Source organism: Trichosurus vulpecula, chromosome 9 (assembly GCF_011100635.1).
Source record: "Trichosurus vulpecula isolate mTriVul1 chromosome 9, mTriVul1.pri, whole genome shotgun sequence".
In the NCBI taxonomy this organism is placed as follows: Eukaryota; Metazoa; Chordata; class Mammalia; order Diprotodontia; family Phalangeridae; genus Trichosurus; species Trichosurus vulpecula.
The window spans coordinates 86009889-86027228 of NC_050581.1; the positions used below are offsets into that span (position 1 = coordinate 86009889).

General features: G+C 35.9%; 1 protein-coding gene across 1 annotated transcript in view; it reads right to left on the reverse strand.

The window, feature by feature from the left end:
* Nucleotides 1-744: 744 nt before the first annotated feature.
* KIAA2026 (KIAA2026 ortholog) overlaps nt 745-17340 on the reverse strand; it is an 84760-nt gene continuing 68164 nt past the window's right edge. Inside the window, exons 6-8 of the mRNA XM_036737989.1 lie at nt 11608-11723; nt 6598-6785; nt 745-5044 (exon numbers count right to left, since the gene is read on the reverse strand). Coding sequence (XP_036593884.1) covers nt 1356-5044; nt 6598-6785; nt 11608-11723 — 3993 coding nt within the window. The 3' untranslated portion in view covers nt 745-1355. The remainder of the gene's footprint in view (nt 5045-6597; nt 6786-11607; nt 11724-17340) is intronic.

Below are 17340 nucleotides of genomic sequence, written 5' to 3' on the forward strand. Positions count from 1 at the left end.
GGGTATGAGTTGGACTAACAGTAATGGAGGTCCTTTCAAATTCTAATCTGTGAATACAAAAATGTAGAAGGTATACTCCCTTATCTGAGGGAGGCTGAACACTGCATTTTAAATAATTTTGAATAATGGCCTTCAAACTTTTTCATCCATTGGTGGGAAAGCATTTCTTTGCAATATATTTTCTTTTCTTTTTTTGGCTAACATCACAACAAAGTAAAACATAAACATCAGCAGATATTTTTTTTTAAAACTTGGGTTTGATAAAGAATTTAATGATTTTCTCTGTAATCCCAAAAACCATAGTGCAAACCTTAAAATCACCTGGTGTCCACACTACCCTTTCATTTTGTATCCAAGGCAGTGTTGATGTAGTTTTTAGTTTTCCAGAGGACCAACTATCTTAAATCTAAAACACATTATGTAATGTGCAGAAACTGGCTGTAAAGTATCTTGCTTTTAAAAATGAACTTTTCTTTTGGCTAGTATGTCATGATTTTAAACCCCAGCTTGGATTTAAAAGCAACCAAAACCTGGAAAATGTTAAATAGTATCAGAGTCCAATCTCAGTCAAACCATGGAGAAACATGAGTCAAATTTTCTAGTTACTTTGCTTTTGTTAAAGAATTTTCTTAATTTATATAGTCTGTCACACCAGAAATGTGTTTTTTTCCTAAGCTGCCCCAAGCACACACTTTAGAAATATTATTCAAACAAAGAAATACAGCAACTTCTTTTTATTACATGCAGATTCTTCTGCATTGTTGCTAACAGTACACTGGTCCAAAATTACTAAAATACTTAAAAAACTATACATTATGTAAACAAAACATAAATAAGACAGCATAGTTCTTTGTACATATAGTTTAGTACAGATTGTTAGGGATTTGGGAATATGTACAATTTTACAACGTGGACTGCATTTTTATAATGCATAAATATATATATATTTTTTACAGAAACAAAAATAAGATCTCACAAATGAAAGACACAGATTACCGTATTGTAGACACGCTGCAACAGTTCGAATTCAAGAGGAAACAGGTCAATGCAAATGTGCAAAAGGCTAGATTATTCTAAACTAGTCAAACTTGACTTGTGTAATGTATGTTAACAGACAGGTCATTCCTGACCTTTATCAAACGAACAACCCTTGAAAACATACCCATACATTTGAGTGAAATTTAACATTTTTTCCCTCCCCAAGCAAACAAAACCCTGTGGTAATCTAATGAAAAGATATAGGAAAAAAATCAACTATGTATATAGTATGTTTTCAACAGTATAATAAACAGTTAAAATTTATTTGGGAGTCAAAACAATGCCCCAATATTAAAACTGGCTCATTTAGTCTAAATTCAAGATGCAGCTGTGTCAGGCTTTTCTAAGCCAGATGACGGAAAAGTAGGGAAGACAGTGGCAGAATTTCGGCCAGCAGATACTACAATGTGAGAAAGAGATGAAGATAGTGAAGAAACTTTAGATGCGGGAGTATTTATGGCATTCAAAATAGCTCCTTCTGGGCTGACCAACAGTTTTTTTACTGATGTGTCCAAATGGAATACTGACGCATTACTTGGCAGCTGAGGGTTACCAGCATGTACTGCAGAAACCAAAGAAGTTTTAGCTAAAAGAGTAGATGGAGGAGGTTTAATTACTGAAGTCAATGACACTGTTGGTACGGGGCTTGGAGCAGACACTTTAGCAGTTGTGTTTACTACCGTGGGTGTTGCATGTACAACAGGTACGGTGCTTGCATTCCCATGAGAGTTCACAATTTTTGTAGAGCTTTTTAGGGGATGTTTTGCAGGTTGCCAACTTAAAGAATTACTTGGTGCTAATGTAATCTTCTGCACAAGATTATCAGGAGTTGTAGGCTGAATACCTTGACCATTGTTAAGGGCTAAAGGAGGGCCATATTTTGGATTGGTAGAAATAAGAAGAACATGACTGCCAGCGCCAAGACCTTGTGGAGGAACAATAAATCGGGTGCCATTAATCATGATCTGAGTCCCAGGTGCCAAAGGTGTACTGGTATTGATAACTATTTTTTGCTGAATGCAAGGTTCATTTAATTGACCCCCTACCAGACTAGTTACATTTGAAGGTGCAGTGGCAGTCTGAATGGCAGAGGCACCGGGAGCACAACTGTAAGTATGAGCTGATTTTACTAAAGTTGGAGGCATTTGCTGGTTTGGCAGAGAAGCAAAGTTGGAAAAACTAATTATTTTACCTGCATTGAGTGAAGCAGATGGTAATACAGTCTGAGGTTTATTTGTGTTTGCACTGGATGGCACTGTAGCTGAAATCCCTGGTGACTGAAACTGGACAAAATTTTGTGATTGTCTTTTAGGAAGGGGGATGGGATGTGTGGCACCTGGAACTGCTGCCAGATGGGGAAGTGTGTTGATTATTTTAGGAGATGCAGTGACAGGAGGAGGCAAGGCAACAGTAACTGGTATCTGTAAAGCTGATGTCAAACACTGAGGAGACACCGTTGGTTGAGTAGTTGAAATCAGCACAGATGATGCAAGATGCCCTGTTTTCACAGTTGAAATAGCCACAGTGTTTCCGATATTTGATGTACACAGTCTGTTTGTTAAAATTGGCATAATTCTTGAAGAAGTTTCATTTCCACTAACCAAGACTGTAGGCCGAGTCCCAATTGAAGCAGAACTTGATGTTGCTGAAAGAGAAGTCAAAGATGCATTTGCTGTTACCGAAAACATGTTAACTGCTCTTGCTGTAGAAACCACTGGTTCATTAATGGGTGCAACATTCTGATTCATAAAACTTGAGCTTACTGGAGCTGAACTACCACTTGTTGACAAGGGCAAAATAAAACTCTTACTGCCTTTTTCTTCTGCTCCTTTTGGAGTTACATTCTGCAGTATGTTAATTGATGGGACATTTGGAGCACTGCCTGTAGTATTTACAATGGCCTGGCCTATGTTCAGTCCAATTTTTACATCTTTTATTTGAGACACAGTGGGTGATGAATTTATTTTTATTGGGGCTCCCACTGAAGATGGAATTAGCACTATTTGAGGTTGTTCTGTGGTCTTCACATAAGTTTTGCTCATGGAGGGAGGTCGGGCTTGTTTTAATGATTCTGCAATTATAGCTGGGGTTGAAGTACCACTGGACATTGGAGCATTAATGAAAACTAATTTCTGGGTGGAAACACCTGTGGATGTTGGTGTAGGCACCATGTTAACTGCAGCACTACCACAAGGGGAAAGCATAGATGGAGTTGTGACCAGCATGAGTTTTTGAACTGGAGTACCACTGATCATGTCTCCATTTGTTGTTGTAGTTGACTCGGGTGGTGTAACAGGGTAATTCTTCGTTTTATAATCTACCTGTTGCTGTGTAGCTGGAGCATGGATAATACTTGTGTTGGTTTGTCCAAAATTTCCTGCTGAAATGTTAATTAAATTAACTGAATTGCTTGTTGTTGACTGAAGTAGAGGGCCAGAAGAAACAGAAGGCATGAAGGGTGAAGAAGAGGATACTGGTACAGTTTTATCAACCATTTGACCCAAATTACTACTGCACGAAGGTTGGCCTAAAGTAAGTTTGAGGTTCTTCCCTGTTGTCTGATTAAAACCAGAAGGGAGGGCTGGAATGGAAACAGAAGATGGTGGGGGAACAAACCCAGAAACAGAAGACTGGGCAAAAGGAGGGAGACAAGATGTAGCTGTTGCTCCTGCCACTGGTGAAAAAGTGGAGGATGACAAAGTTGTGGATTTGGGCACCAGAAAAGCCTGGAGCTGAGGAGTAAATGTGAAAACTGAATTTGGAGATAAATTATTAGGTGAATTCTGATCTGGATTGGTCTGCACTTTTACAACTCCAGTGTTTCCACCACGTGTCCTAACAAGGATTGATTGTGAGTCTCTTATACACACAGTTTTAAGTTCTTGCTTTGCATCAGGAGACTCGGTTGTTGGCTGTGATGCTAAACTGTGAAGGGAACCATTAGGATTTGTAGATCCACTTAGTGTTGCTGCTGACAATAGAGGCTGAACCGTTGAGGAAATGGTGGGTGAGGCAACAGGTCGGGGGAATGTGGTTGTGGAAACTAAGTTCTTAACTTTTCCAGTTTCACTTTGGCTTGTTTTAACTGGTAGTGCTAAATTACTCGCTGAAGTTACAGAGGACAAAGTCTGTGGTCTGGAACTATTCACATTTGGTAAAGATGTCATACTCTTGTTGAAAATTGTATTAGACATTTGCGCTGAAATATTTCCATTTGGGTTTACAAGAACTGGTGCTAAAGAAGAGTTTACATTTGTTGTCTGTGGGAAAGATGAACAATGCTGCTCTGGACACTTTTGTTGAAATGGCTGGATTTCTTTTGCAACAACAGCCTTTCCTTCTTTGTGCTGAATCAGAAAATTTTTAGGCAGAATAAGAACTTGCTGCATGACTTTCTCTCCTGTTTTAGGATCTGTCACAGGTTGCATCTGAATCTTCACAGAACTATTATGAAGATCTATTGGCACACACTGGCCACAGGGCATTTTGTACACCATCTGTAAAGGACCCTTGGTACTGGTCTGGCAGGTCAATGCTGGCTTTATTGGGCTTGCTTCGGTAGAAGATGTAACTGTTTTTTCCAAGGCAGGCACATTCCTTCCTATGGAAGTTGGCAGCTGATTTGTTAAGGTCACTTTGTTCCCAATATTCTTTGCAAGCAAAGCCTGAATAGGTTTGGTCCCTTTCAGGAAAGTGGATGCAGATGTGGTTGAGTCTACTGGGGCAAAAGTCTCAGGAGATGGTGGCTCTGTTTGCCTGGACTCATTCAAGCAACAGTCAGCCTGCATACCACCTTCTAAGTTCTCAACTGCAGTTTCATTTGTGCTTAGTTTTGCTTTCTTCCTTGGTGAAAGCTCTTTTGTGCTATCATCCAGAAAACTATTTTGTTTGGACTGTCGTTTAAGTGCTTTAGGCAGTATCTTCTGCACATCTTTAGAAGGCAATTCTTTTTTTAACAGCCTGTTTTTGCCCATGGGAAAATCAATTTCTGACAGTTTCATGTCATCTGAAAAATATAAAAAACAAGTATTTTGTTTATGTACCAACAACATGCTAGTTGCTATACAAAACATTTATGGCGGAACATCTATGAGTCTATATCTTTAAAATAAAAAAACCAAAATGAATATTTAATTAGATTATTTTACCAAGTATCAAGGTAAAAATATTATAGGCTTAATACAAAAATACCCAGCTATTAAAGCTGAGTATGGATTGTGATACTGGAAATAATCACAATGCATAAGGATTTTCATATGCAAATAAATGTTAATGTGAAAAAGCTTTTTTCTTTAATTTCAATTGGTAATACAGTTTAAGGCAGGCAGCTTTTGATTCACTCTGTAAGGAAATTCTTAGATCAATGACTATGTCATTGGCTCTAGTCCACCAAACTGTTTCATCTATTTTAAAGTTATTAGGGATAAAAGAAAATACTTAAGTTTCACTAATGCTTGTTCTGGATGTTACTCAATTTTACCTGCCTTGCAGTGTTGTTGTGAGGACCAGATGAGATAATATTTGTAGAGCACTCAACACAATGTCTGGTGCATAGTGAACACTATATAAATGGTATATAAAAATATATAAAAACTATTTAAACTATATAAAATGATATAACTATATAAAAACCTAGATCAAGAATTTTTAAAGATGGTTAGTCAAATTGTTTTGATAAGAATCCACTTGTTCTTGTTCTATTCTACAAGGAAATGGAGAACAGGAAAACATCTTTAATTTTTATAAGAATTCATGGAATTGAAAACACTTATTTAAGTTACTCTTGTGAAAGGTTTTGGTTCTACTTGCTCACCCTGCCACTAATGGAAGTTGGGGAGAGGGTGTAGCAAGAAAGGAGCTTTGTGGTAAAAAATTTATTTAGTAATTAGAAACCTCTTATTTTTTCACTTAAAACTCGCCAAAATAAAACATGGTGGTCCTCAAGAAATATAGTTATTGTACCAAAAGGAAAAAGGAAGGGCCAGAACCAACTCCCCAGAAGCAGTCTTCAGGTAAGGGTAGTTTGTGTTGTTGATGATGACAATGACAGCAGTTAACACAGTATCTGGTGCATAGTGAGCACCATATAAATGCTAGGTGCTCTACAAATACCATCTCCTTTGGTCCTCACAACAACCCCACAAGGTAGATGCTATTATTGTCATCCCCAATTTAGAGTTGAGGAAACTTAGACAAACAAAGATGAAGCAACTTGCCCAAGGTCATATAGCCAGTAGTGACTGAGGCTGGATTTGAACAGGCCTTCCTGACTCCACCACCACCTAACTGCATACTGTAACATAAAGATGTCAATTTCCCAGACTTTTAAAAGCTATGGTACCAGGACAGCTGCAAACTACAATAGCACCAGGTTAAAAAAAATAATGCTTACCAAAAGAACATTTGATAAAGCCACTAATAATCAAAATGTCACCAGATTTTCCTAATTAACTCTTTCCATTGCCAAAATTCACTTTAGCTCATGTAAACTTGTAAAACAAACTAAAAGCATCTCCTCTTCTTCATAATGATGAATTTTTTTTAAAATTGAGTACCTACCAGAATCAAGATGTTCTTTATCTAGAATATCCAGAGGGTCTGCTGATTCTAGAGATTTAATGATTTCTACCCTAGGAGATTCTTTTCCAGGATCTCCTTCACCTTCTTCATTAGTCCATAGTTCTCGGGTAAATTTATCGTGATCTGGTTGTCTTTTGAAATCATCATAGTCTTTCTTCAGTCGGCTCCTAAAACAAAATACGTAAAATAAGACGTTTCCCCTCCAACATTTTGGGTAAGTCATTTAATCTTATAGAGAGAACATTTAAAATTCAGACTCAAATTATGTCTCAAATGTGTCTTAAAATACTTAGTGTTATACAGTAACAAAACCCAGAAAAAAGACATAGAGCTTTAAGTTATAATGGTAATTTCTGTTATATAGCAGGTTAGTATTAAGAATACTTTACTCTTATTCCTCTTTGAAGACACCTCTATTAGGCCAGTTTGCTCTATAAGTAACCTGTAGAATGATGATAATGTATTCTTTGTTCAGCTATGCTGATTTAGTGTATACATATTGGTCACAGTAACTTTCAAAAAAATTCACAAGAAAATCCTATACAGACAGGCTTATTCTCAGAAGAGCAACAAAAAAGCTGAATAAAATTTAAGTACCAGTATCTTTCAATCATGTGAATTTTAGTAAGAGAGTAAAGTCTATCCCCAACTTCCTAATTCCAACATTTTAAATTATAATTAATGCTCTCCAATTTTTTATTATCGCACTGTAATTTTTGAAATAGAAGCCTGGGGAAGAGAGAACTGAGAGGTAACAATTGGAATGATTTGCTTTACACAAGAGATGCGTTCCCAAAAATCTGTGCATAAACTGAAACATTTTTCCACTGGCTTATTTCAACGAAATTTTATCTTCAATTGCTGCTTGAAGTTCAATTGGCAATGATTCCTAGCCTTTAGCTTTGAGTTTCTCTGTCCTTTCATCTCAAGCTTCATACTTAACTCTTTTTCAAGAAATGATCTATAAAGTTACATATACCAAGGAATCTCACTTTTTGTTTAATTACAAAGCAAATTTAAGAATCCTCTCAGCTCCACTCTTTTCCAAGCCCACTCCAGTGCAGATTACCCATCTTCTATCTTAATCTACTTTGCTCTTTGAGATTACCACTGTATGCTCAACAAATTCTCTTATGTCCTAGAACTTTTCAACTAACATTATTCTACTTTCTTGTTTTAACCAAAATTTGGCTCTTCACTGAAGACATAACATCCCTTGCATCCTTATTCACTGGAGGACATTCTTTTTACAATTTCCTTAGACTTACAGTTGAAATCCTCCCCTTTCCTCACTAGGTGCTTCCAGGCCTCAAAATCCTTCCTTCTTTCAGAACCCATGCAATCAACTTAGGCTACCCATTTTTGTTATCTACCAACCTTCAGATCCTTGGTCTTTTCTTCTTCTTCTTCTCCTTGGCAAATATCATTCACTCTTAGTTTGGACTACTTCCAAGACTCTCAACTGAAAACTTCTATAAGCTACTCTCTGATCTTTTCCTCCAAGTTAGGACCTCTTCTGAGATTCAAATCCACAGTATTAAGACTCTCTCATCTTATCTGATGACACTTCAAAGCTGAATTCATTGTGTTTTCCCCTTAACCTTCACTTTCCAATGTTACTATTTCTCTGTGTATGACACAACTATTCACCTTGCCTTCTGCATTTAGCACCTTGGGCATATCTTCGAAAATGAGAAATTGGGGAGAGGTAAGAAGCAATTACCTACACAGTCCTACACAGTCCAATTCCACAACATTTTTCACATCTATTCCTTCTCTCTATTTATGCCACCCCCCCCCCATCATGAAAGTCCCTCATTACTACTGACTGCACAATTCCAACAGCATACTAAACTTTCCCACTTCTCCATGTCTCCTATAATTTGTCCTTCATACTATTGCCACCAAAATATTTCTTTTGTTTGGTTTTGGTAATGCTACTCCTCTGCTCGACAAACTTCAATGGTTCCACACTATCTACCAATTAAAGTTCAACTCAGTGATCTGGCATTTAATGCCTCTAGAACTTAGAGCCCCTCTACTTTTCCAGCATTTTCTTATTCTATTATGTTCCCCATATTTTATGCTCCAGCCTAATCTAACTACTTTCCTCCTGGACATTCTCTGTGTTCCTTGTGACTCCGTACTTCTGCTCATTCAATTATTCCTGTTAAACCTTTGAATATTCTTTCTTCCCATCTTTCACTATTAGACTTTCTTTAAAGACTAAATCAAGTGACATATATAAAGCCTTTCCTGATTCCCCTAGTTATAATTTTCTATCTTGAACCTCATATGGCACTTTATCTCTCTAATACAATTACATAATGTTGTACATTATAGCTATGTCTTTGTTTCTTATCCTTCTACTAGACTACAAATTACATTTACTATATAAACTATATACCTCTTATTTTTTTTTTGAGGGGGGGAAGGCAGGGCAATTGGGGTTAAGCCTTGTGTAGCAGATAGAGGGCTGGGCTTGGAGTCAGGAAGACCCAGGTTTAACTCCTATTTATTTACCAGCTGTGTGACCCTAGGGATGTCACCTAATCTCTACATTCCTCAGGCAACTCAACAGAACTTAGTAAAGTCATAGAGGGGCTATGATCTGCTAGAGTGAAATAAATTCCCATCATGGGAATTCCCCACCCTGAAGAAATCACAGCTCCTTTGAGCTTTTGTATATATTGGGTCTTGTACACACATCTGTAGTTTGTCCCTCCTCTGAACTCCCATAGCACTTGGTACCTCTTTAAACGCAATTCTCTGTGTGTTTATCTCTCCCTTCATGAAGGCAGACACTCAATCTTTTAAAAAATTAAAATAAAATTGAAAACATCATTAAGAGCCTACTACATGCAGGGAACTGTGCTAGGTGTTAAGTGATATACAAATAAAATAATTTCTGCCCTCAAGAAATTTCTCTGAGGTTTCCAACATGGACCCAGAAAATTAAATACAATGTAATTTGAGAAAGAAAAGGCACTAACAAAGAGAGAGGTAAGAAAAAGCTTCACACATGAAATAGCAACTGAGCTAAGGTTTGAAGTTAGTTAAGGATTATACAAAATAAAGGCGAGGAGGCAGGTTAGAATGAGAGCATGACAAGCTTTAAAGGCCAATGAGAGTCATTTTATCTTGGAGGTAAGAAGTTGTTACTGAAGTTTTTTGAGTAGGGCAGTGAAAGAGTCAGAACTATTTCTCTAGAAGTTTATTTAGGTACTTGTGTGGGGGCAGTTTAAAGACAGCAGAAACAATGAAAATTTCTATTGTAATAATCTAAGTGACAAGCAATGATGGCATGAACCTGAGGTAGTGACTGTGAGAAAAGAGAAGGACAAAAGAGATACTATGGAGGTAGAATGAACAAGACTTGGCAATTGTTTGGATATGATGGGTAGTAAAAAGAAAGAGTCAAGGACGATTCCAAGGTTGCAACCCTGGGTTGATTAGATGAATGGTGCTACTTTCAAAAGGAACAGGGAAGTTTGGTGGAGGGGGAAAGTAATAAGGTCTGTTCTGCACAGGATGAATCTGAAATGCCAATGGACACATAGATGGAAATGTTAACTGGTCATGTGCAGATGGAGTTCAGAAGAGAGAATAGAGAGAAAATGCCAATTTAGGAGACACCTGTATAGAGGTGATAACTGAACCAATGGGAAAAATTGAAATTGCCAAAAGAGAAAATATATTAAAAAAAGGGTCCCAAGGGTAGAACCTCAGGGGATACCTAAACATATTGGGTAGAAGATGCATGATAATACAGTAATGAAGATCGACTAGAAGCAGCCATACAGGTAGGAGAATTATAAGGTAGTAACAGCCACATTGTACGATGATCAACTATGACTGACTTAGTTCTTCTCAGTAAGATAATGATCCAAGACAATTCCAAAAGACTCATGATGGAAAATGCTATCCACATCCAGAGAAAGAACAATGGAGTCTGAATGCAGATTGAAGCAGATTATTTTCACTTTTTTTGCTTTTTGTTCTTCATGGCTTTTCCTTTTTGTTCTTTATTCTTTCCCAACATGATTAATGTTTACATGACTGCACATGTATACCCGATTACCAGATTGCCTCCCTCTTGGGGAAGGGATAAGGGAGGGAGAGTGGAAAAATTTGGAACTCAAAATTCTATAAAAAATGAATACTGAAAACTATCTTTACATGTAATTAGAAAAAATAAAATATTATTCTCCCCCCCCCCCCAATTATAAGGTAGTGTTACAGTAGCCAAAGTATCTGGGAATTCTGGTGGGGAAGGGTTGTGGAAAGGAAAGGAGATATGGGACAATCACTTGAAGCAATGGCAGGGTCAAGGGAAGGTTTTCGAAGGATGTGGGAGACCTAGGCATACATATAGGTAGTGGGTACAGAGCCAGTACATGGGAAGAGACTGAAGATGAAAGAAGGGCAGAGAAGATTAAAAGAGCAAACTCCTAGAAGAGACAAGAGGGGATGGGATCAAGGGCACAAGTAAAAGGGTTGGCCTTGGCACGAAGAAAGGACAGCTTCTCCTCGGAGAGCAGAGCATTGCTGGGATGCCTAACAGTACTTTGTATACAGTATACTCTCCATAAATATCACTAAATGAATGTGTTGAATGTCAAGGATATATTCATATATAATAGGAAAATTATAGTGGATGAGGGGTGGTGGTGAATATTCTCCAACTTCTAAAGTAGCAGTAGTCATGAGGAAAAGTGTTTGAAATTATAGCACTAGGGTTCTGATGGAAAAGGGAAAGAATATGAATTATCAGAATGAGTTACAAAAGGATGTTTTTTTTTTAAATCAAATTTCTTCCCAAAGAGATCACTAAGATTTAGAACAGATACCTACCTAGAGTAATTATAGTCAAGTTCTCCTGGGAACAAACAAACAAAAAAAAAAACAACCAAAACTAAGTGATCTCAAAATAGAACCACCACAAAAAATAATGAAACAGTTTAAGATGAATTTTAAATCTCGTATTACCTGTTTCTTTGAAAAGCCTTCATTAGCTTTGGTTCCCATGGCAGCAATTCATTTAGGAGACGTATCAATGTACCATGCAATTCTTTTACAGCTTGCCTCCGATGATACCATTTTCCCTATAAATATAAGTTTTTTATGGTAAGTTCTTCAAATTTTATGCAGGGGCAAATGAATGTTAGTTCTCAATAGAAAAAATAAAAGGTAAAACGCTTTTTCAAGGAACTGCAGAGTATAAAAATATTTACTCTCTGACAAATCTGGTAGAACATATTCCCATTAGTAGTGGTAAGAAATACCTGAAGCTATTACCCATGTTTATTTGTGGAAATTATGCTATGTTTAGACATAAAGCCAGGAGGTAAAAATATCTTAAAAAATTAAATCCCAATTATGAAAGTAAAACAACCCTGCCAAATCTACTTGCTATGAGTTTTAATAGAAAAGTCACACATAAAAAAGAAAATTTATGAAAGCTTAATGTTAAAAAAAAAAGTAGATTAGTTTTACTTCTTCTGTATAGTTCTTGCAATTTCTTTTTTTTTTTCCTTTTTTTTTTCTTGCAATTTCTCTCACAAACTAAAAATTGGTTTTAAACTTCTATGGTTTTATTCTTATTCCAAAAAGGAGAATTTGGGGCACATAAGTTATAATTTCATTACAATGTGTTTAAAATTACAGAAGTACCATATTTTTAAAAGTTATTCAAGATGGAGAAAGATCTTTTATGCTTCATCTCACTGTTATTAACTAAAAATCATGCTATAGAAATTAAATTTGACATAATTCAGATAAATCTTTCAGTAAGAGTCTATGTTTCACTCAATATAAAGAGAACTGATTTAAAACCATAGGAGTATTAAGTAATATAATCATTCATTAATCTCTGGGTCATCACACAAAAGTAAACAAATTAACATTAGTGTGTACACCCAAGTTTCACTATTAAGCATTGCTCAATAGTATGCTAAATTTTCTTTTAAAACAAAAAAAGACAATGTTAACAGTACATTATGGCTCACATTTATCATGCATAAGTCATAAGCTTCATCCCATAGCAACAGGTAGGGAGATCAATTTGCACATATACACAACATTAAGGCAGGGAAATTACCACAACCTTTAGGAAAAGATATTCTACACAATGTACAGTATAAGTTAAAATACTAGCAAAACCTTGAAGTTAAATTTGTTTTACATGTGAAATCTTAATTGTCTGTCATATAAATTTATTCTTATATGTAATCCTGAAATACTGAATATCCTAATGTAACTAAGAAAAATCATATTTAAGACCTTAAAATCAACTGATTCTACCCAAAACTAAACTAGCTCCCCATCTCTTCTAAAACTCAATCACCATTACAAATGCAGCTAATGATTAGAAATTAGAGACTGTAAGATGGGAGAGGGAATATGTGTATGTGTTCACACTCAATAACAAAACAAGGGTTCAAGAAATAGTAAGAGACATTTATTGATACTTCTGCACCCTCCCATTTGTACAACTTGAGTAAAAACAAGAGTATTATGCAAAAAATCCTAGATATTATACTATTCTACATATAATATTCTACATATCATACTAACCGACTCAGATCAAGAAACTTTATTAAGTGTTTTTTAAAAGTGAAGATAGTGCATCATTTAAAAATAGGGTATATTCTAAAAGTCTCTTTATGTTTGTCTGGATGTATACATTTTTTTCAATAAAACTATATTTAAATGGTGGTTATGTTCACATAATAATTTGAAATAAAAAACACCACCACCACAAGTAGTAGGGATTAAATAAGAGAAAGGGAAAAACCCCAAAGTGAATAAGCAATCTTTTTTTAAAAAAAATTTATCATGAATGCTGATGCTTTAGAAAATGCAGGTTTAATAAGTGGATGTGAAGGTGGATGGTAGGCCTTTTTAGGAGCTTCCAAGGAGGATTTCTGAATTCTTTCAAGGACAACCTTATGTCTTTAATTTATCTAATAAAACTTAAAATCTTCCTTTTCCTTAATTATTGTCTCTCTCATCTGTACAGTACTCTATCATTTACTTTGCTTGTTTTAACTTTTTATTTTGATTACTTGTTTTAACAAGGTGAAAAATGATACTTCTAACTCTGCTGTAGAGCAGTGGGTAGAAGGGATATTATCATTCCCATTTTATTTAGGAAGAAACTGGAAAACAAAGTTTTCCACAACACCACGAATTATCTCTATCTGCTAACTCTACTATTAGTCATATTCATTATGAAAGCTTATAAACAGAATGGAGGGAAGGAGAAAGGGGAAAGGAGAGGTGTTTTTCTGAGGTAAATGGGGAAGAACTTAAAAGGAGGGAAGAGGGTGTGTGAGGTGTGTGAGGGCTGTGTGCATATGGTGTGTGCACGTGCATGGGTGTGAAGTGTGCTATGTTCAATATTTTGGGGGGAACAGAGGAGTAGCTGAAAAAGGATGTTATAGGATATATTATGTCAAACACTCTTTCATGGTGTTCGCCAAATGTCATTGCTGACCTAGAATTGTTTGTGTATCTCTGAAAAGAAGTGAGGAACAACACAGCTAGATAAGAACAGCCTTGGGACAAGGTGAGAGAGGCAATGTGACATCAACTGTTCCTATTTATGGAACATCTGTAAATCAGGTCTTTAATATACAGAGTGAATGTCTATATCAAGATATGACAGCTTTTAATTCTAAGCAGGAAAAGGACAAAAATGTTAGCAAGAAAATGTTTGCTTAAGTTAATTAGTTGAATTAAAGAGATAAAACTAATCTCTAACTTCAAAATACAGAAATATGTAGTTCTCAGCAACATTATGAGCAATTAATAAATCTTAAGTATTATTAAAAATAGGCTTTTTAAATTTGGGGTTGGGGCGGGTCCAGGCCTGTGATTTCACTGACGTAGAAAATTCCCAGCATGGAAACACTAAAGCAGCTTGGCAACCATTAGTAAAAAAGTCTTACAAGAGTTCACTGGGGCACAGAGAGCTTACTTAAGTGAGTTGGCCAGGGGCACAGCGATTGTGTGATAACAGAATTTGAATCCAGGTTTTTCATATTCCAAAGCTTACTATCTATTACATCACACTGCTTCTCCTTAACAATATAATGCACTTCTAATTTTAATATGTTCACCTCCTACCCCCTAGATTTCTCTCTCTATATATATATACACCTTCTAAGAAAACGTCTTTGTTTATGTTCTCTTTTTTTGTGAGTTCTAAAAATTACCTTTTAAGCAAAATGGTTTGGTCATTTATTAATTTGTAACAGGAGAGAAAACCTATATTGCTTTCTCTCACATCAATTAATAAGCTTTTATTAAAGCATTTAGCATGTGACAAGCACTGGGCTAAGCACTGCAGGACTACAAAGACAAAAGTTAAAGTTATTTTCAGTGTTCAGAGTAATGGCCAAAGTAAATGGATTAAACAGGTGAAGTCCTCCAACTTGTTTTAAATGTTCCTACTTTGGTTCTAGTGCTTCTCTAACCCCAAAAGAATGACCACAAAGAAAAGAAATGGATTAAATTTCGTTAAGAAACCATATTCCCTAAAATGGTAGTAGTCTTGATGAGCTCAGTCTAGCATAGATAGAGAAAGCACAGACTACATCACTTCCATCCATGACTCCACATAAGTCTGTTTTAACTCTAAAAAGAAGTGTTTCAACTGGTTGGTGAGTTTTCCCATCACATTTATTTGCAAAAGAAACCCTCCCCTCCCCACTTTATGTTTCTCCTAATTTGGGCAGAAAAAAAAAATGAAGCTTTCAAAATTCAGTATCCTGAGGAAATCCATTCAGCACTCAAACATTAAGTGCCTAGGATGTGAAAGGCAATGTACTGGATAAGATTTTTTTAAGTGAATGGTTCTGGTTCTAAATGAGGATGATGACTTTTTTTAAGAGTTGAAAGGGGTATTAGAGATATTTTACTCAACCCCTTCATCACAGATGAGAACACAGAACAAAACCATTAAGATTTGCTTCAGAAAGAACTGGAGTTTTGCCAGAAACTTCCTGATTTCTAGAACCCTCAGTGACTCTCCTCCACAGTATGTGGTCCCTCTAAGACAATTTTATTCAGGAAATCTACTGAAAAGGGATGAATTTCTTTGGGTGAATTTTCAATGGCATGTTTAGCTGGGCTTTTATGTAATAGTATAATGTAAAAGAAAAGAGTTCTATTTGAAAATCTTCGCAATGGTAGGGATCTATATTATGATTAATAATATTTAATTAAATTCAGTAAGCATTTACTAAGCACCTACTATAAGTAAGGCACTGTGCTAAGTGCTGAGAATACAAAGACAAAACCCTAAGTTTCAAAATGAAATAAATACTCCTACCAATACAAGTAAGGTTCCCTTTCTTCACACCTGAAATATAAGTGAGAAAATGTATATAATAAAACCAGAAAGGTCTTTGAACTCTTCATCTGCATTGGTTAATATGGAGTCAAGGATAAATATTGGTAGGTGTGTTGTGTAAAACAATGATCTGATACCAGGTCTTAAGTAATGAAAAACATGCTTAAAAACTTCATACACATAACATTTAAGGCTTAATGTTATTCTCTGAACAAATAGGTGATAATGGGGACAAAATTCACAAATTTGAAGGAGAAAAATCCCAGCTACTGATGAAGATAAGGATATATTTTTTGAAAATAATCATACTGCATTGCTTAGACTTGAGAATAAACACATATTCACTAATGGCCACTTAAAGAGGAACATGATATTTATATTTTACGTGACCTGCCACAAAGTTTAAAAAAAATAAAATTATTTTTAAGATAGGGAGCATGCACCATGTAACCAAAGACATCCAATACAGTCTAAATTTGAAGCTTACCTTTTATTGCTTTCTCATCCAATGTCCATAGCAGCTGCAGATTGCCAGCTCCCTCTCCATGTGACACCCCAGCCAGCATTATGCTGGAGATTTTACAACCACCATAGGAAACTACTACAAAATGGAGTTGGTCTATAGTGATAAGGTAAGTTTTTTCTTATATTGTGCAGTTTTATAAGTTTTTTACATTTCAGTTTTGTAACCTCTAAGGGATCTATAAGAGAAATAATATTTAAAAAAACTTACAAAACCACACAATACTGTATAAGTAAAATAGTGCTTGTAAGTGTGTGAAAGGAGTGGGGTGGGGGAGACTTACCTTATAACTAAAGGGCAGCTCCATTCTGCTGCAGTATTCTGGGATGGGTATGACAGCACCAGCATAATGCTTGCTGGGGTGTCTCAAGGAGAGGGAGTTGGCAATCTACTGATGCTGGGGACATTGGACACCTAAAAGAAAGAAAAAGAGGAAAACAAATAAGTTCAGGATGTATTAAATGTCTCATCAGTATGGATGCATTCTGCACACAAACTAAAAGCTTTGTATTTTTGTTAAACTTAGATGCAGGTCATCTGTATCCATGTGCCAGTCAGTGACTTATACAGATTAGTCCTGCAATGTGATTTCCAAATAAATCAGTTATCAATATTCATATGAAGAAAAAAGGATGGAAGAAAAAAGTTTAAAGAAGCACAAATCTATAAAACTTTAAGTTCATTTTCTTACATAAGATCAATGATCGATCACCATTTCTTTTTGGTCAAACTTATGATTTCATAGGCAAACTGAATTTTCAAAAAGGGAATAGTCACTAGTAATGCAGATCAGAAGCATCTGTACAATTTATAATCTCAGAGTTGTTTGCGCCCCAAGAAT